This window comes from Hydra vulgaris, chromosome 01 (assembly GCF_038396675.1).
Source record: "Hydra vulgaris chromosome 01, alternate assembly HydraT2T_AEP".
Lineage (NCBI taxonomy): Eukaryota > Metazoa > Cnidaria > Hydrozoa > Anthoathecata > Hydridae > Hydra > Hydra vulgaris.
In genome coordinates, this window is record NC_088920.1 from 69593531 (window position 1) to 69614596 (window position 21066).

A 21066-nucleotide genomic window follows, 5' to 3' on the forward strand; every position below is an offset into this window, starting at 1 on the left:
CATTGAATTACGATACAGCCCTAGTAGTTTGCAAAAAAGTCATATCACTAATATATATATATATATATATATATATATATATATATATATATATGTATATATATATATATATATATATATATATATATATATATATATGTGACTAAAAATCACATTTTATTTTTTCGGAAAAGATATATACGCAAATGATTAACTTTGACTTGTTTAAACATAAAATAATAATATATTTTTCCAAATTGAAATAAAAATCATTTAACGCCACCACCACCCCAATGCGCAGATGGAAGTTTGGTACCAGCAATCTAAAAATTCAAAAAACACTTTTGCATTTATAGTAGGGGCAGGATTACTTATAAACATTTCAAATATACAATAAGAGTTATTTTGTTAGCTTAATTTATTTAATTTCAGGATATATAAAAATTTTTTTTATGTACATTAAAAACAAAACTTTTTTATTATTTTTTATTATTATCATATTTTTTATTCAATGGCTATTTTAAGACTTTCAAGGTTTTTAAGCTTTTATCTAAGACTTTTATCTAAGGTTTTTTTATCTGTTGCCTTAAATATTAAACTATGGTAAGCTATAACCATTAAATTTGCTTTCAGAAACAAATGAAGACAAAAGAATGAAGTCTTGACTAAAATTAATAGCACGTTCTGTACTGTAATGTAGAATAAGAAGAACTGTGACAATTTTTTTAAAGCTTTTTTAAACTGGAAAGTCTCTGTTTGATGAACTGATTTTTATCTATTCTATATCATTTCTATTGTATGTCACTTTTAACAAATCTAAGAAAAACGAGTTTTCAGGTCCAAAAAATCTTTAATTGCTTTATAACTTGCATGGTTTTTAATGCGTCTTCAGCAAAATTTTATAAATCAGCTTTCCTTTTTGTAATTATATTATATTCGTACATAAACTACTGTTTTGTGGCTAAAGAAGATTGTTTGTTAATAACAAACTCCGCGTGACAAAAATATGGCATAGTGTGAAGCGATTGGAAGTCTTAGCTTATTCTTATTTTATCTTGCTCTTAATTTTTTCTGCCTTAAAATACTTATCTTAGAAATTGAATAACTCTCAATGCTTCATAAACTATTGTTTAAAAAAATTTTGCAGTCAGTGCAGCCAAACTTGTTCCAAATTTCAATTCAGTTGGAGCTAAATTTTTTCTCAAAACTTTTTTGAATAAAAATAGGTAGATCACCCAGATGCATTCCAATGGGGAATGTCTAGTTCCCCCTCCCCCACGAAGTTTATAGTCCGCAATTTGGACACTGGAGCCGGCAAGATTGGATCTGTAGTTGGCAGTCGCAAATGCACGAATTTTTCGAACATGCAATCCTTTCTGATCATTGAGAAAAATTACGATTTCTTGTCAACTTTTTTGAAACTTTTGTTTTATCTTTCAAGATGCTGTCTTCACAGTTTTTTAATTTTTATCAAATACATCCTCATCTTTTAAAAACCACATTTTTGCCTAAATAGTTTTGCGTTTGTTTAAATCTTTTTATCCATTTTTAAGCAACAATTTTGTCTCTAAACGGTAAATCAAAAGGAAAAGAAATAGTTAAAGGTTTTGAAGCTAAAAACATTTATGTATTGATATTTTTATTATGAAAGTATATCATTATAATATAACTTATTTTAAATTTGGACTGAATTGTAAATTTAAAAGTATTTTACTATAATATAGTAAACATTTGTTATGTTAGTTAGTATTTTCTTTATCTGACAAAAGAAGCATAGTAAATTTATTTTACCATGAGACAACCTGCTATTTCAATACAGTTTTGACTTCCCCCCCCCCTTCCCCACTTTCCCTTCTTTTAACTTCCCAATTTTATTTTATTTTTTGTCATTTTATAATGTATACTATTTCGAAGAAATGAACAAAAAAAAATATTGGCGGGGCAAGAAGAAGACATATTAACCGACCCCCATTCTCACGTATTTACAAAAACAATATTTAAATAGCTATAATTAACAAATTATTTATTAAAAAAAATATAAAAGTAAAATAGATAACGATTCCTTGTCTTTTAAAGAAAAATTTAAAGAATCAAAATTTAAGGAAAGAGTAAGATGTGAATAAGAAAAAATAAATAAGATATTATCATTTAGTTAAAACTTAATAGGCATCATTACTGCGAATGGGTAGGACCAGCCGTTACCATCATTTTTTCTTTTTTTAATTTCATTTAGGTGCTCTAAGAAGTCCTTACGGTCTTATCACAAAGTACCGCGAATGAGCATTTAATAGAAAGTTCACGCCTTTCTTCTAATCGATTTCTTAAAGATCGCCCAGAGGTGGGGTTTGAATCACGGATCTTCGTTTCTGAGGCAAGTGCGTTAGCACTGTACCATGGCTGCTCATTTTACTAAAAAAAAAATAAACTTCTAAAACGATACAGATCAAGGTACAAAAATAACTCACAAAATATTTTTGAAATATATGTAATTAACCCTGCCCCCACCATAAATGCAAAAGTTTGGTTTTTTGTATTTTCAGGCCGCTGGAACCTAATTTTCATCTGCACTGGAGGGAAAGATTTATTTGATTTGGAAAGAAGTATATATATTTTCTGCTAATACAAGTAAAAGTTTATCTTTTGCCGTAATGCCATTTCTAAGAAAATGAATTTTACTTCTTAGTCATACTCATAATATATATATATATATATAAATATATCATCCAAAATTACAATATACTATCGAATTTGAAAATGACAAAAAAACGCTAAATTTCCTTGACTTGTGCATAATAAATAACAAAAAAGGTAAATATGAATACACAGAAAAAATGCAATTACTAACATTCAACATCAGACCATGACCCACAAATTTCAAATGGAATATTCAAGAGTTTCGTACATAAAGCATTTAATGTATGCAGTGAGAAACATATAGAAAATGAACTGAAATTCCTTATTTAATTAATTTTAGAAAACGGCAACAAACAGTCCAATCTCATAAAAATCATAAAAGAAATAAAGCGAAAGAACAAAAAATCACTAGTGACTACTAAAATCATTAAAAATATCATCCGTACATATCCAACGATTTCATTACCTAGGTTACCAATATTGTCTCCCAAGGAGACGCAATATAGAATAATAATAAAATAATAATAAAGAGGCAATGCAACATAACAAAAACAGTACAATAGGCAATAAAACAGAACGATCTGTATTAGCGACACACATGACACATTGTACACAACAAATTAACTGGGACAGTTGCAGAACTCTAAAAGTTGGTGCTAAAAGGTTTAATAGGAAAGTTAGTGAGACACTTGAAATGCAGTACCATCAACGTGCTCCTTAACAAAATCGTATCAATTTAGATGAGGGACGATATGTGTCAACAAAATTTTGGACACCATTTCTGGCGCGCTTACGTCAGAAAAAAATGAAACCATCCCAATGACATAAAATAGAAATGCCGTTTTAAAAATAAGATATAAACAAAAAACTTTTAAGCTGAAGATGCTGGTCACAAAAATCCAGCGAAATTTCTTTTAAAAAATAAGTTTAGTATAGAGAGAAATTCGTATTTATTGATGTTTATAAAATAATAATATAAATATATAAATATATATATATATATATATATATATATATATATATATATATATATATATATATATATATATATATATATATATATATATATATATGAAGTGTCGGGTGACCTGTCGGGTACCCGGTTTGGAGTTTGGATCCGGGAACCGACAATTCAGCTGTTTTACCGGGTGCCCGTAATCGGAAATTTTTCCGTAGAAATTTTAATAAACATCTACCTTAAGTGCTCTCCCTATTTGTTCAAGTAGTACCGTAAATTGTGTCGAAATATTATTAACAGGATTGCTTTTAGTTGAAACTTCAATCCATAAATATCTTGATATAAGTCTAATGGTGGTACTGAGTCAATAACCACAAAGCTTTTTTCACTCAACATAGATGCGTCTCACTTAAAACGTTTTTTAAAACATATTTTTGCAAAATAATCAGAATATATTTTAAAAAAAGACTAATTTATACGGATATTTAAATAGCTTCTTTTTATTGCGTAAGAAAATTTCTTATCAAGAGAATATTTTAAAGTTGAGTTAATTTTATTTTTAATGCTCTTAAGGCTTTTGGTATTTACAACGTCAAACGGCAAGTTATTCCAAATTTAATCAACCCTGAGGGAGAAAGAATATTTACGGACGTCGATTTTAAACTTTAGTTAGCATAATTTGATTTTGTGACCTCGAGTGTAAATATAATTGTTAAACTTATTAAAAAGAAACGTGATATATTTAGGCAAACTAAATTTGAGCAAATAATTCAGCGTTATTTTGTGAAAACAATTCAGCACTAGTGATTTCCAAATCTTTTATTTCAACTTTATATATATATATATATATATATATATATATATATATATATATATATATATATATATATATATATATATATATATCTATATGTATATATATATATATATATATATATATATATATATATATATATATATATATATATATATATACTAGTAATAACATTTATCTTACTTTTTCCTTTGGCAACTGATCGTTTGGAAGCTTCGTGATAAACTTTCTGACAGAGAAAGAAGTTGTTGAAGGCAAAAATTAGAAAAGTATTTTTATTAACTTTTTATTGCTCTGTTCTTTAAGAACATTGAACACTCTGTTTGTAGAATACAGTAACATAATATATATGTATATATATTTATATTTATATATATATATATTTTTTTTTATATTTAAATATATATACATATATATATATATATATATATATATATATATATATATATATATATATATATATATATATATATATATATATATATATATATATATATATATATATATATATATATATATATATATATATACATATATATATATACTTTTATATTCAAATATATATATACTTTTTTATATTCAAATAAAACCCTTGTAACAGCATCACCTCTTCGTTTTGTATACTCAAAAAGGAGTTTGTTGTGATTATTGAGCTGAACATTCCTGTCAATCCAGAAACAAGTATGATTCCTATTATCATCCATAAAACTGAAAAAGCTCTCCCAAAGAACGATTTAGGTACAATATCACCATACCTGAATGAAAAAAGAAAGATAAATTCAACACATGTAATTTATTGAGTTAATAAATATCATATAATAATAATGAGGAAGAAAATTTTGAGCATTCGCACCGCTGTTGAGTCGTTAATTGGCATTACAGGTATATTATTTGATTGTCGCTATGTTGTCAGTCATTGATTAATATTTAAATGCATAAATCAATAATAAAGTATATTACATAAAACTTTAATATAAATTAAGGTTAAAATAAGGAATAACATAGACGATTCCACTCCAACAACAAAAATAGTTTTCTACCAGTAATATTACATTTCTTGTCAGTTAATGGCAGGAACAATATTATTAAAATGCAGAAGTATTGCATATAACTTTTTTTTTTATCAAAGCAAAATAAATATACATTTTACAAAGATATGTCAATATTAAAACATTTTACCTTAAAATTAAAGCATTTTAAATTATTTTTAATGGCCTTAATAAATTAAGGATATTGAAATTTAAAAACAATTGAAATTCACTAATAAAATTACAAGTATATAAATTTATTTGTATAAACTTAAAGGTAGAATTCCCTTAAAAAAACATACTCCTTTAAACACTAAACGTATAAACTTTCAGCTCCAGGTTCCATTAATGTTAATGAAATTATTAAAAAATGATTGAATCAGTATCTCTTAACATCCTAGATGACAAATTAATTAAAAATGTACCTCTTTTACAATTTTATAATTCTCAAAAAGAGAATGCAAATCAAATTTTTAGTATTAAAAATGATTCAACTTATGCATTATGACCTTTTACTGTTTAATAATTAATTTTAAGTTTGCAATTATTTTATTTCTAGATAATATTACACTGGTTCTAATCCTTTAATGTAATATAAAGTATTTTTCAAACTCTTAAAGATGTTTATTTTGCAATTTTTCGCAGTGCTATGAATGTACTATCCTTTTGAAATCATTATATATGATTGTAGTTTTAAAGGGGCCAATCATTATATATGAATGTAGTTTTGATGGGTTTTAAAATAAACCTAGCTTTAATACAATAGCAATCATTATATATGAGTGTAGTTTTTAAGGGGTCAATCATTATATATGAATGTAGTTTTTAAGGGGTCAATAGCTTTAAAATAGGAAACCTAGCTTTAAAATAAAGCAATGTATACTTTGAATAATAGGAAAAATGAAAAATAATAAGAAAAGTTAGATTTAATACAGTAACAGCTTTAATAACAGCAATAGCTATATTTTGAATAACATAAAATGACAAAAATAAAATATGAATAGCACAAAATATTCTAAAAAAGAGATATGCAATAAACAAACATTTCATCTAAAAAAATATCTCTGAGTCATTATGATTTAAAATATTTAAATCAGAACCAAAATGGAGTGTTTTTTTCAAGAATCATTGTCGGTTTTTTGTTAGTAATGCGACAAGCCATTTTAGTGCATACAGATTTAAGAATGGAATAGCATTGCAAACACTCTTTCAAAGATTTTGGAAGACATTCTTTTACACAAATACAAATATTGTGATATTTCATACATTGATTTCAAATATTTGGCTGAACCATACCTTCCTTTTATTTGGGCGACTTCGGACTGTGATCTCAGAGTTTTTGCCTAGGGTCCGTCTTTTGAGGTCACATTTCTTGTTTTCTTAGAATTAGAAGATTGTAAAAGAACATCATCAGTTTTACCAATAAGAAGAGCTGCTCGTTCAAATTTATTCTGTTACATATCATTAACATTAAGACCATTCTTACTTATAAAAACTCTCTTAGCAGCTGCTAAATATCGGCAGCGAATGTCCAATCATTCCACATTGTTCCTAGGATATTCATGAATCTTTCTCAATTTATTGTCTGGAAAGAGGAAAACAGCTCATCTCGCGTGTTACTATAATATCGATGGAGCTGTTGATTTTGTGCTTGGTTTAGTAGCTGTGTGACTCCAGTAGTATCAGGTGGAGACACAAAAGAATTGATTTGCTTTTTACGTAAAAAAGTTAAGAACTTTAAAGTCAAACCGCGATGAATGACCATATGATAGAAGCATAACTGGTTGCTCTATACCTTGTTCGTTGAGATGTTTATCAAGATGTTTATTCTTATACGCATCCAATAATGAACAGTTATCTTGCGTACCACTTTCTGTCGTGAAGATGATCAAATTTTTGATGTTACTGACAGCTTTTTGTGGTGCCATCTTGCTCTTTATGTATTTGCTAGCTAATATTAACTGACACAATGAAACCTCTCCTCAAAGTATAAATATTTTATTTCACTTTTTAAAAATATAAAACTATAAAAGCCACAACTTTAATCGTGAAAAGTTGCTTAGTTGGCTCACCTAATAATAAAACAAAAACAAAACCTAATAATAAAATATTTATAATAATAAAACAAATGGGTTTATTGTTATGCACTGTTTCTGCGAATCGTTTTTTTACATGTCTCTTCTTTGCCAGCATAAACTAACCCAGTGGCAGGACCATCTACACCGTAGTTGACTAACTGTAGTGTTTCATTATGATTGAAAACTCTTTCTGTTGCAATATCACCAACCCATACACCATTTTTTTTTTTAGTTCTTTGTTATACTTTGAACAATTAGTTCATCAGCTAAGGCATCTGGGATAAAAATAGTTATAAAATTAATAATATAATCAAGTTACATAAATTATCAACGTACAAACATATAAACTTATTCAAGAATAACAACTAAGTAGTAGAACACTTGAGAATGAAATTGAAGATAGATCTTTTCATACTGTGGCTAAACTGAAAAAACAATATTTGTACCTAGATGAGTTATAGCCATCTCTCTAGTACAAGTTAGGGCTCTGTTCATTTTAACTCGACCTTGTCTAAAAATGACAATATCACATGATGATCATCTTCTCCAAAATGATTTCCCAAGTCTAAATAGTTTGGATAACAAGGTTTAGTATTTTACATCTATTTAATATTTACTGTACCCTTGTACCTTTTGGGATGTTGATAAAATATTTTAAAGAAAAAACTTTTTTCTTTTCTGTGCACCAATTTACTGCCTCTGATATTTGATTTTATTTAGCTCTTATGTCCTTTCTGTAAACTGTTGCTTCAGCTTGAGTTTCTAGCTTGGATTTTGTTCTAATCACAAATGAAAGTTCAAATAATTGACCTATAGTGGATGTACTCTATTTTGAAAATTTGCGTAGTTTTTAAGGGAATTCTACCTGTATATAATATGATAAAGTTAAATACCTAAATAATCTTATATAAATGATTGAAGACTGTTAAAACATTTATTGTATAATCATAGCTCCTTTAGTACAATAGTTTTATTAATATGTTTTCATTTTTATGTCATAATAAGATTATAGTGACAGTATTATTGCTGTGATTAAACACAATTTACATAAAAATCTAAATTAACTCTTATTTATAATAATAGAATTATATTTTGATATAACATTGTTCTGAAAAGGTTGCGTGAGATATTGGTTTGGGGAAGGTTGCATTGTTAGGGGAAGATTGCAGTCCTATATCTAAATAAACATCGTTATATTTAGATATTTCATTGTTCATGAATATTATTCATTTCATCAAAATTTTGATTTGTTTTGTTTTTTTTAATTATTTTGTCCATTGTTAAAAATTACAAAAAAGATTATTAAGAAATTACAATAATAGATAATCTTGGCCGGATCAAATAGAAGACAGATTTATCTTATCACTGAGCCCCGTTACATTATTGTTTTCAAACGTTTTTTTAAAATTTACATAACTAATAAGTGATAAAATAAAATAGTATAACCTACATTATAAGTACCTACAAAACTTCAGTAATAAAATATATTTTTGCTGATAATCTTCCAGCAGAATAGTTAAAAAAATAATGATAATAATAATACAAAAGTAAAATAATTGTGAAAGTTATTAATCACAAAAGATTGCGTAAAGTTTTATTAAAAATAATGCAATATAAATAAGTAGGGGAGAACGGGGCTCGTTGGCTCGGTTTTTACTCTATGAGCTCTGTAGCTCTAACAGTACAATTTTTCGAAAATATTAAAGAATAGTCTTAAAGAGTACGAATTTGGGTAACTTATAAAGTTCGCATTTGTTTACAAAAAAAATTTTAAGGGCATTTCCAGGCCCTTGAAAAAAAAAAGAAATTGCGCCAACATTCCCTACCACGGGTAAGTTGGCGCAAACTATAAAAATGATTAATAATGTAGTATTAAGAGCAAAATTAATAAAAAATTTTCTGGTAATAATTTTGGCAACAATTTTATTCCAAAACATAATATTACTATTAGCTGGTACCAAATATTAGTCCGTATAACAGCCAAAGCAGTAGCCCACTTTTTATCTGTGAAATAAAAACCTTAAAAAAATTTTCTTTTTTTTTTTTTGTAAGAATGAATTTTTTCAATATTGTTAGAAATTTAAAAAAAAAAAAAAATTAATTCTATAAAAAAATTTTTTTTTTATAGTAAATGCTCTAAGCCAACTTACCCCGCGAAAATTTTGCCAACTTACCCCGAAAGCCTTTTTTTCAATAAACAGTCTATATATACTGAAAAACGGCAACTTTGAAAAAAAGTCTGACTGGATAGCGTAAACCAATTGTGACTGGAACTTTTACAACAATTTTTTTTTGATACGACTTACTATTTTTTTTGTAAAAAAAAAAGGAAGCAATGTTCCAAAAGTTACGTTTTTGTCCGAAAATCTCCTATGCACATGCGCAAATTTTGACAATACTATTGTGAACGATGAAATGGTCAATTAGGAAGGTTCTGCGTAATTTTTGTCACTTTCTGATAAAAGGCTCTAAAGATAAACGCAGTTCGTCAACTTACCCCTGCTGCCAACTAGCCCCGGTCTCCCCTATTTAGGGCTGATTAATAAATATCAACAAAAACTTTTAACAAATAAGGAAAATAGTTAGTAAAAAAATCTAAATTAGATAATAATAATAAAATAAATAATAATAATAATTGTTCATTAATTCGAAACTTTTATATTATTTTTATAAAAGATATTTGAAATCTAGTATATCGAAGTCCGGGTTTAGTAAAAGCCGTATTGAATAAGCCTTAAAACTTTCCAAAGTGCAGCTTAAAACAAAGTCTCGTTATTTAATTAAGTATGAACAAAATTTTTCCAGTCAAAAGGTCCCCCATATTGAATTTGGTACGAGCCTATTTTAAGATGGTTTATGGAAATGACAAAGCTGTTCACTGAAAATTTAGGATATTTAAGAGTGATTTCATTAATAGTAAGATTGAAATGTTACTAGAGATAACCCACGTTTTGCTTTAAACATAAATAACATTATTTGATGAATATTAATCTTATAAATATTTAAAGCTCCAAGCTGATGTAAGAGAGGTTCACAATGTGCACTCCTGTTTGCCCCAAATATTATTCTGCAGGCATGTTTTTATTTGCTGTAAAGTTTTTAGTGCGATTAGTGCTACCCAAGTCAACGTTACAGTAAGAAAGATAGCTGTTTATGAACGAGAAATATGTATTTGTTAAATATTGATTTTCAATAAATGGTTATGTTCGATATAAAATGGAATTGCTTTTGGAAATCTTATTTTCTATATATTTAATATGATAATTCCATGACATTTTTTCATCTAAAAGCACTACTAGAAATTTCATAGTTAATTCCTTTTTAACTATTATGTTATTGATCCGGTAATTGAAGAGGATTATTTGAAGATTAATAGATATTAAATATTTTGAAGAATAATAGATATTAATTAACTATCTTAAATGTTTTTAATAAAGTTATTATCATTAGTGTTGGCATTTTTCAGCATTAATGTTCTTGTTATAAGAAAAGTTGTTCTCCATTTCCAAAAGTTAAATTAAAACAAAAAAAAAATTAAGTAAACTATTATAAATAAAAATAATATTACTTTACTTTGGAAGACCAATCACGAAAGATCAACCTGTTGTATGATATATACGTAAATTACCCACTTTTTCAAACTTTTTTTTATTTACACCCGCAATTTCTTTTTTATTTGTGCCGTCTCTGTATAATAATCCTCGTTAATATAAATGCTTTTCCCCCTTAATTTTGGTGAGTTTTTAAAGATGCTGATCTTATCTTTGTAATTAAGTAATTTTCTACTACAGATCTCAATTTTTCCTCCTCTGATTCCAGTTCTATGAGCCTTTTCTGTTTAAATTTCTTTCAATCCAAGTGTTTCTTTAAATAACTTTAATACTTTTGCTTCACTATCACTTCAACTTTTATTTTCATTATTTTTTTAAGCCGCCAGGTTGTTCCTTCACACATGTTTTCAATTTCTTTTGAAGCCTCAGCTTGTTCCTTCTCACCTATTTTCAATTTCTCTCAGTTTCCTTTTTACCTTTAACAACTCACTGTTATCTTTTAGCTTAGAGTTTATTTTTTTAGTTTCAAATTTACTAGCTCAAATTTTTTGGAATCAGTTTTACCCCCTGTTTTTATAAATTTCTTTGGCTCCGAAAAGTCCTCAAGAGAAATGACTTTTTTAGTTATTATATCTAAATCGTTTTCAATTTCGTTAATTTTTATTTGGTTATCAATATTAACTTTATCGTACTCGTTCAGTCTTTTTGTGAACATTTTAAAGATTGCAGCTGTTATCGACGCAAAGCCTTTTTTTTGTTTTTTCAAAAGTTTTCTCGTTTCTTCTAAATTTTCATTACCATCTTTATCGAGTATACCAGCAACAATTTTATTAATACTTTTAAAATTCATTTATTATCAAGATTTTATTGAAATTTGAGTATTATCAAATTGTTCATAAAAAAAGAAAACTAACTAATTTCTCGCTACAAAAACAAGCCCACTCACTTCAGAAGATGAATAATCTGTCTTGTTTGTTGTTTGTTAGAATCAAGGTGAATTGCCAAAGACACTTAAATTTTTATATGGATTTAACTAGTACTATTTATAGTGTTCTAAGAGATGGGTCTGCGTGCTCTAAAAGTCACATAAGAGTTTTTTTTTAATTAAAAAAAAAAAGAATTATGACAGAAGCTGTCGCCAGCGATTGGAAGAAATAAGAAACTTAGAAACCTACCTATAGAATGTTTTTAATAATGAAAAGCTTATTTTGTTATTTCAGGATTATAATATCCTCAACAAAGAAACTAAAATCTGTTTACGAATCATTGTATCATATAATATTTTAAAAATGATTTTAATGCTGCTGCCATTAATCATTCGTGAATGCTTGACACGAAAGTCACAGAGACGCAGCCTTTTTGTATCAGAGAATTTGAACGAAAGTGTATGCAAGTATCTAATTTATGTAAACTTCAAGTAATATAATTTTAAAACATATATAAAGTTGCAATTCGCAAACATTTCCTTATATTTGATTTATAGCATTTATTTACCGTTTTATAAAGCTTTTTGTTTATTAAATACTTCTAAAACTCTTATCAAACACTAGTCGCCGAAGTAGATAGGTCGCAGGACTTCAAGTGGATTGCCGTGGTTCAAATTCTCGCTTTTCCACTTTTTTTTTTTTTTTTTTTTGAAATCTTGTTTGATTTTTTAAAATAAAAAATAAAACATTTTTGAAGTTCAATAGATATTTTTACTTCCATAAAGTTTTACTTCTATTTAAAAATTGCATTGAGGTAAAATCTCCTTAACTTTGATTTAAACAAGAAGGAATAATAGACTGGATCGAGAACGATGTTAAAATACGTCATTTCTCAACGAGAACAGTCTTAATAGTGATATAATTTTTTATTTAACAAGTCGTAATTATCATAACTTAAAGTTAACCAATCACATTCCCCTTTCAACAAAAATTATCTAATGATATTGTTTCAAAACTCCATAAGCAATTGAAGTATTGCAAATTATAGAGGTGGCCGGTTCAAGACAAGAATTCAGGAAAGCCTTTCTAGGAAAGAAACATGAAAATTCTTGCTATGATTGAAAAAAACATGATTACTTTTTAGGATAGAATAATTGAAGGATAGAAAAGAAGAAAGAAATACATATATCCTTTCTGGCAAAGAAAATTGAAAAACTTGTTAGCAAAGACTTTTTTAGGATAGAAATCGCACAAGTAAAAGTCATTTTCTTTCTAGCAAAGAAAATTAGAAAAACGTACTAGCAAAGAAATTTTAGAAAAAAAATTTTAAAAACGTGCTAGCAAAGAAATTTTAGGAAAGAATTTGCGCGCAATTTGGTAATTACAGTTATGATTTTTAATTGAATAAATGTTAAATAATTATAATCGCATTAATTTTGGTTCGATCAGAAAAATTCATTTAAAATTCAAAATATTTTATTAATAAAAGCAAGTTTTTTGGATTAATGAAATAAAATTCTGTCGTAGCAAGTTTTTTAGATTTATTAAATAAAATTCTTTCCTAACAAGTTTTTCGCATTTATTAAATAAAATTCTTTCCAAGCAAGTTGTTTACGTTTATTAAAAAATATTCTTTCTTAGAAAGTATTTCAAGTTTCTTTTAAAAATTTCTGCCAAAAATATTCTTTTGTAAAAATTCTTCTCGAGTAAGGTTTCTTTATTTCTATCATAAAACATTCTATTCTGAAATTATTCTTTACTAGTTTTCTATCCTCATTTTATTCTTGTCTAGCATGGCACACCAATTATAGATATAAGTTTGAAATTCGTAAACAATATTTAGAGTTGGTATATTGTTACTTTTTTACTGTTGTTCTATTTAAGCGGCCTATAATAAATATCAAGATTAGATTTGAATTAATAAATGTCTAGATAAGAAATGTTAGTATTTTCGCCGGATTTACAAAAAGCTTTTTAATGTCTCTTTATTAAGAACATAGAAATTTGTTTTTAAATCCTGAAAAAATAATGCAACACAAAATAAAATGTTCTTCGTTCTCCCTCCATTCTACTATACTTTCTTGATTTAAAGCAATTATATGCTGCTTTATAAAGTTATTCATTGCATTCCGTCATCTGCTTCTTAAACAGTGTTAAAATTGGCAATTTAGTGTGTCTTCGTGGCCAAAGTGGTTAGTTAATCAAGAAAATTTTAAATTCTTATCTTAAAATGAGGGGTTCCTACTCTATGCAATTCAATAAAAATTGGTGATAATGCAGTCGATTGCCACCGTAAACTCTCAATGATCTTTGTTTTTTCATTGTTACCAAATTACTGTGAAATTGGTCACTATTTTCGAATTAATTGTTACATAAGTTTTTTACTATTCAATACCAACATTTTTTTTTTTTGATCATTTTATCAGTACATGGACCATTTTACGTATGAGAGAATACGAGATGAACGAGAGAATAGATCCTTAAAAAAAAAAAGTATAGATCCTTACAAAAAAAATTTTTTTGGGCTGTGTGATCAAAAAAAGTGTAACAGGTATCAATAATTTAAAAAATTCTTTCTTTTTTAAAAAAAATAGTTCGAGAATTATTTCTTTGAAAATAAAGTAAATATTAACCAGATTTTATTAGTTTTAATTAATAATATTTGTAGGAATGTAGAGTGAAATGTTACCTAGATTGAGTTTATAATATTTGTAAGAAAGTAGAGTGAAATTTTACCCAGATTGAATTTAGATTAAATATTGTGCAAGACAATGTTCGATTTAGCATAATTAGATTTAATGAATTGCTATAGTGCCAAAATAAGCCAAGATTCATGATAAAAAATAAAAGTTTATGAGTTTACGATATCTGAAGATATTTGAATTATAACTTACTGCTTTCCAATCAGATCGAATATGTCAACGGTACAAGATCAAGATCTATATTAATAGTATTCGGCTACCACAAGAACTTTAAAAACCGTGCAGAGCTACCTTGCGCAGGAAACAAGAAAAGAAAGAATTGGAATTCCCCCTCCCTTTGTTTGATTTCAATTCAATGCAAGTGAGACCGGAAACAAGAGCAATAATGTGATGTTTTAAATTCTGCCGAGTTATTCGTTCAAAGCTGCAACAAAAATATTCTCTTAAAGACAAAACCGCCTTTAAAATAGAATCAAGTGTGCGTGGCATCAAATGCCTATGGCTTTTTTAAAAAGAAAACGGAAAATAGAAACTAAAAAACGTCCAAAAGAAACTAAAACAACTTGTGAAAAGATAAAAAATGTTGCTTTTAGCAATGGAAGAATGTTTTTTTGAAACATTCTTCCATTACTAGGTCAAAGAAATCTGTATTTACTATAAATTATGGTGGGTATTAGAAGTCAAATAAAACAGGAAATTTTACTAAAACAGATCTTAGTAATGCATTTTGTTTAATAAATACAAGCTTGCACGTAAAAATTTTCATTTAAACTGTAAAAGCAGCTCATAACTTGAAAATCAGAAAAGTTACACAAATATATTGAATACTTTCGGAAATCTAAAACTCATATAATTTAGAACAATATTTAAAGAACTTTTTTTTTTTTTTTATAAAACATCTTCGCTTTCAACAAGGCTGCAAGCAACCACTAATTAAAGTTAGATGTTACTGGAAGAGAAAAGATGAAGTTTGTAGAGTAAGATAACGATTGACAGACGATTTAAAAGATTGCAAATTATATGAATCAGGAAAGCAAGATAAAGGAAGCGAAATCCAAAGAAATGATGTTTAAGGAAAAAAACTATATGAATAAGAGTTTTTAAAGCACTTAGGAACAGTCACAGAAAAAGGATGAGACTTAATTGAATGACGAGTAACACGAAAATGAATTTTAGTAGGTGGCAAAAGAGATGCTAACTCTTTTGAGGAGTGCCCTTTATGGTACTTTTAGAAAAGAGAAATTGAAGCAACATCACAACGATGTGATAAATATTGAAGGTTGCTGCAAGAGCAGGTCCAACTATGTTTACAATGCGTTTTTGCACCTTGTCTAAAAGAGAAAAGACATCATTAGAAGATCCGCTCCAGATATGGCAACAGTATTTTATACAAGACCGGATTGCATATTTTGAAACCCTATGCAGGCTCAGAATAGGCAGAAAAATGAGCAATCTGATTCGCTGATTTTGAAAGAGAGGCAGGTGCAATTTTGTTGAAAAATATAATTAAAATCAAAACAAACAGATTTTTGAAATAAATTTCAAGGTAATGATATTCTAAGTTTATCAATACAAGTCATGTGTTACTATCAACACAGGAAATTCATTTTATTTTAGTACTCTTCAGAGTATTTAAAATGTATCAAAATCTAATTGTACAAGAGAACTTTCACTCGTAAAAGTTAAACTCGTAAAGTTTATCTTGGTGATGAAGATTTTATCTATTGTTAATTTTAAGAAACAAAAATAAGAATGTGTTGAAGTAAATTTGAAAAAATCTACAAATATCTTTCTCTTAAAATATGGTCTTGGCCTTAAAGCATTCTCAAATACATAGTTTATATAAGTATGTTGTACGAGAATAATAGTGAAGCACTTTTGCATACAAAGTTTATATGCAGTTTTACGTGACTACTGGTGAAGAACTTTGGCTGATATATTTTTTTTTTTTTTTTTTTTTGTTATTTACCTCTTCATGGCCGATAAAGCCACTACAGATGAGGAGGCTACTTAATAGTGGTTATAACCCTCTCTCAACTCTATAACTCCAAAACACGAACCTTGACAAACAAGGCCACTGCGCGGAGAAACAAGTTGAGCGCGGTACCACCAGAGACAAGGTGGGGAACTCGGATCGAACTCGGAAAGTTCTCGCTTATGAAGCGAGCGCTTTACCACTACACCACTACCGCATCTGGTTTATAGTTTGTTACACTGGTTGTCTTTTTTATATCTTAGAATTATAAAAACAATTAGAAAAACAAACCAATTTTTTAAATCTTTTTTTTTAGAAAAAATTATGGAAATAACGGATGTTTCGAGTTGTGAGGGTTTGTATAAGTATTTGTACTATATTGCACAAAACTGGATAGAAAAATCATAATTTTTTTGCTATTATTATTTGGTTTTTTATGAAATTACTCAAATTCACTTTTATTATTCAATACGTTTTTTGACATTTGTTTTGATTTAAACATACGCACAAAGCCTCTCTTTCAAAATTAGCGAATCAGATTGCGCATATCTCTGCCTATTCTGGGTCTGTATAGGGTTTCAAAATTTGCGACCGGATTTGAGATTTATAGAGATAGAGAATAGAATCCGAAGTAAGAAAGTGTCGATAAAAAATGCAATCTTAGCAGATGCTAATTTTACAGCAGATTTGATATATGGTTTCCAAGAAAAATCAGAAGTAAAATTTAATCGTAGAAGATGAAGAGTTGATGACTCATCGAGTACATTACCGTTCATAAATATAGGAAGATCTAAAGTATTGCAATAACGATTGGCTAAAAAAATTGAAATTTATCTACTATCTATTTTACAGCTACTGTGAGCTCCATGCTATAGCAGAAGTGAGATCGTTTTCAAGCTCAAATGCCCATCTCCAAGCAATCAGACAGTGTTAGCTTCTTATAATGACAAAAATAAATAGTAGTATCATAAGCGAACAATGCCACTTTAGATATGAAGATTGTTAATTTAAATTATCTGGAAGATTGTTAATATAAATTAAAAAGAGTATAGGGCCATGGAAAGGACCTTGAGGAACCCCTGAAGTTACAGGATATGAAGAAGAGTGCTTCCATTGAGGACAATTTTTATACTACGATCGGAAAGGAAGGATTCTTAAATCTTAGAGATGTTGCCAGATAGACCATAAGAATAAAGCTTATGGAGAAGACCAGCATGCCAAACTTTATCAAAAACTTTTGAAATGTTAAGAGCGATGGCCTTAACCTCTCCACCTTTATCTAATGCACGATAAAACCTGGTTATTACTGTTTGCAAATCAGCTGTAGAACGAGAAGATCAAAATCTATATTGATGGTCAGAAAGTAAGTTTATTACATTCAAGATGAGAAATTAAGTGTTTGTTAATTAAAGATTCAAAAACCTTGCTTATGATAGGAAGAAGACAAATTATGATAGGAAGCGGACTAATGGGAATTAAACCAACTTTAAATATTAAATCAACTAAAATATAAACATTTTGGAACATTATTTGAAGAACTAAATAAACTTCAAACATTTGTATTTTTGCTAATAATAACAAACAAGAAATAAAATTGTTAAAGAAATTTAACAAAACGTTTATACGACTCTCTACACTGCCACAATTACTAACAACAGTTACAAATACGTGGGTCTTAAATACTCTTAACAATGACCTCCAAATATTGCTTTCGAGGTTTTATAATAAAAATTTTATTAATGGAGTGGTCCCAGAGTACTTATTAACTTTCATTACAGATAACTATTGTGGAATTAGTATCATACTTATTTTGACAAAAAAATTCAAATATATTATCATGCAAGTATGTCTGTAAATATCAGATAGTTACTCTCATCAATTTGCTTTCAGGACAATTACCTCAAATTTTAGGAAATTACCGTTATCAGTAGTTTGCGCACTACAATGATTATACCGCTCGGGTATTGCTTATATATCATAGCTTGGACATAAGTAAGATTGTTTCAGATTGCAAAGTTGGAACAACAATAAGGGCCATATACACTGGCATTATTGCTAATGCAGACGAAATAATCCTTCAAAGTCCTACTCTTTCTAGGATAGAAGAAGTAGTTCATAAAATTTTAACCCGATGGAAAAACCTCTGTATCAAGCAATACACTTTAAAAAAGCCAAGTTAATTATCTCCGGTAGAAGGTCAGTAAAATACAATTCAAATTAACGGTTCTTCACTACATCTCAACAATAATCAAACGCACCTTGGGTTTCTATGAGATAATCAAGACCATACATTATGTATAGCTACACTCTAAACAGCAAACGTTAACGACCGCATTATTCAAATTCAACCAATCTAGAGAGCTCTTATAAAATCTAAAATTCGTTTTTGTCAGCCATTTACTACAATGTACTTGCTCAAATATCTGGCTGTATTAAATTTATCACACAGCTTTGTAAATATAATAATTCATTTGTTTAATAATTGAGACGCTGATAGAATTTCAGCGTTAAAACTCCTCTTTAGCAAATCAAAGTACAGGTAAGAAAATTTACATTCCTTCATTAAAATTGATGACATGTCTACCAATAATATTCAAAAAAAATATGTATATCTAACTAATAAGACTTGTTTCTCCTGATTTTAACACAAATTTCAAAGATTAATAAAGATAACTACATAATCGATGTTCTGAGAATTCGCAACCAATTGGAGCTAAACGTATAGTATATAAAACGTCCTATTGTTGACGTAAGAAATATCATAATGGTAACTTTAAATTTGTCCTTTGAATTATGGAATATCAGAGAACAACGAATCATATTTAAATACTTGATGGAAGAAGGCATTCTAAAAAAAATTTAAACTAGATATCAGACTAATTGTATAAACTATTAGATTTATACAGTTGTTTTTTTTTTATCTGTTAATAGGGTAATGAAAAGTTTAAATTAATAATTTCATTGCAATGTAAAATTTTCAAGGTAAAAAGATTTTAAAAACTATTGATTTATAAGTTATAACGTTTTGTTTTATAATTACTGTATACTTTTTTGTCTGAATGTTGCATTTAAACTTATCCACATTTTACTAAGTTAAAATATAATTATTTGATGTTTCATAAAATTTAAACTAATGAATAAAATTAAAAATAATATAGTGTTGAAAATTTAGTTAAATTTTTAATGCTATATTGTTTGTTATGAAATAAATAAATACTTTATTTTATAAAACTTATAAGACTTAGTTTTATTATTATTTGCCACTATCAAATAAAATTAAGTGTATTCTGAAATAGATTTTACATTTTATGGAGTATTTACATATAGTACAAATTTTAAGTAAATACCATATTGAGAAACTAAAAAAAAAAAAAAAAACGTAAAACAGTTCAATACGTAAACGAAAAACTTTATGGAATAATAATTAAGTAAGAAGTTTGATAAATTTAGGACAAAATTTAATTTACTTTTATACAACTATCTAGAATATAAGACTTTCATATACCTAATTAAAATATAGCAAAAAAGGAGAAGTAGATTATCATAATATACAGTGACATCATTATAAATAATATAGTAATATAAGTATTAGGTATCAGTAACAATAATAGACAATAATAATAAAAACTCAAGTTATTGGTAATATTAATCAAGATAATAATAATACTAATGATAAAAATAACAATTTTATTATTAATAATAATAACAATAATAACAACAATTATAATAAAAATAGTAATAATAGTAATAATAACAATAATAGTAATAACAATAATAAAAATAGGAATATTTATAATTGTGAGAGTTTGAAATAGAATAAAGCTATAAAAGTAATATTAATTTAAGAAATAGTTAAGAAAGAGCAAATATTAGTAAAAATAAATCAGCATTGAATCAAGAAAGGAGTAGAAAAGAATTTTAAAAAAGATCAAGTATTAGTAGTTATAAACCAGCATTAAGGAGCGAATAAAGTTAAGATGAATAGTAGATTGTTAGCAATAGAGTAGCATAGAAATTAGGAAGAATACTTAATTAAAAAATTAAATAGACTGTTTTTGAATTTGGAAAATGTATGGAGAGATTTTAACTGTGGGGGGAGACTATTCCATGTGAGTATGCTCTGATATTTAATCCATTTATGTCCATAACAAAGAATTCTACGTTTAGGTAAAGATAATTTGAAGCTTAAGCTGATCGAAATTGGTAACGAGTATTTTTTTTATAAGTAAAAAAATCAGTAAATGGAGGAGGTAACGTTTTATGTTGCTGTTTCCAAACAAACAAACAGCTGGAGTGTTGAATAAGGTCTTTCAATTTAAGTATCTTTGATATGTAATAGAGGATATTATGGTCAGAGTTAAAATGCTGAGAACAGATTATTTTTTGGGCTTTATTTTGGAGGTGAGATAATCTTTTTAATA

At 27.3% G+C, this 21066-nt stretch overlaps 1 protein-coding gene across 1 annotated transcript in view; it reads right to left on the bottom strand.

Annotated features, from left to right (window-relative positions):
- LOC105845232 (uncharacterized) overlaps window positions 1-21066 on the bottom strand; it is a 50464-nt gene that overhangs the window by 17039 nt on the left and 12359 nt on the right. Inside the window, exon 3 of the mRNA XM_065787151.1 lies at window positions 4993-5140. Coding sequence (XP_065643223.1) covers window positions 4993-5140 — 148 coding nt within the window. The remainder of the gene's footprint in view (window positions 1-4992; window positions 5141-21066) is intronic.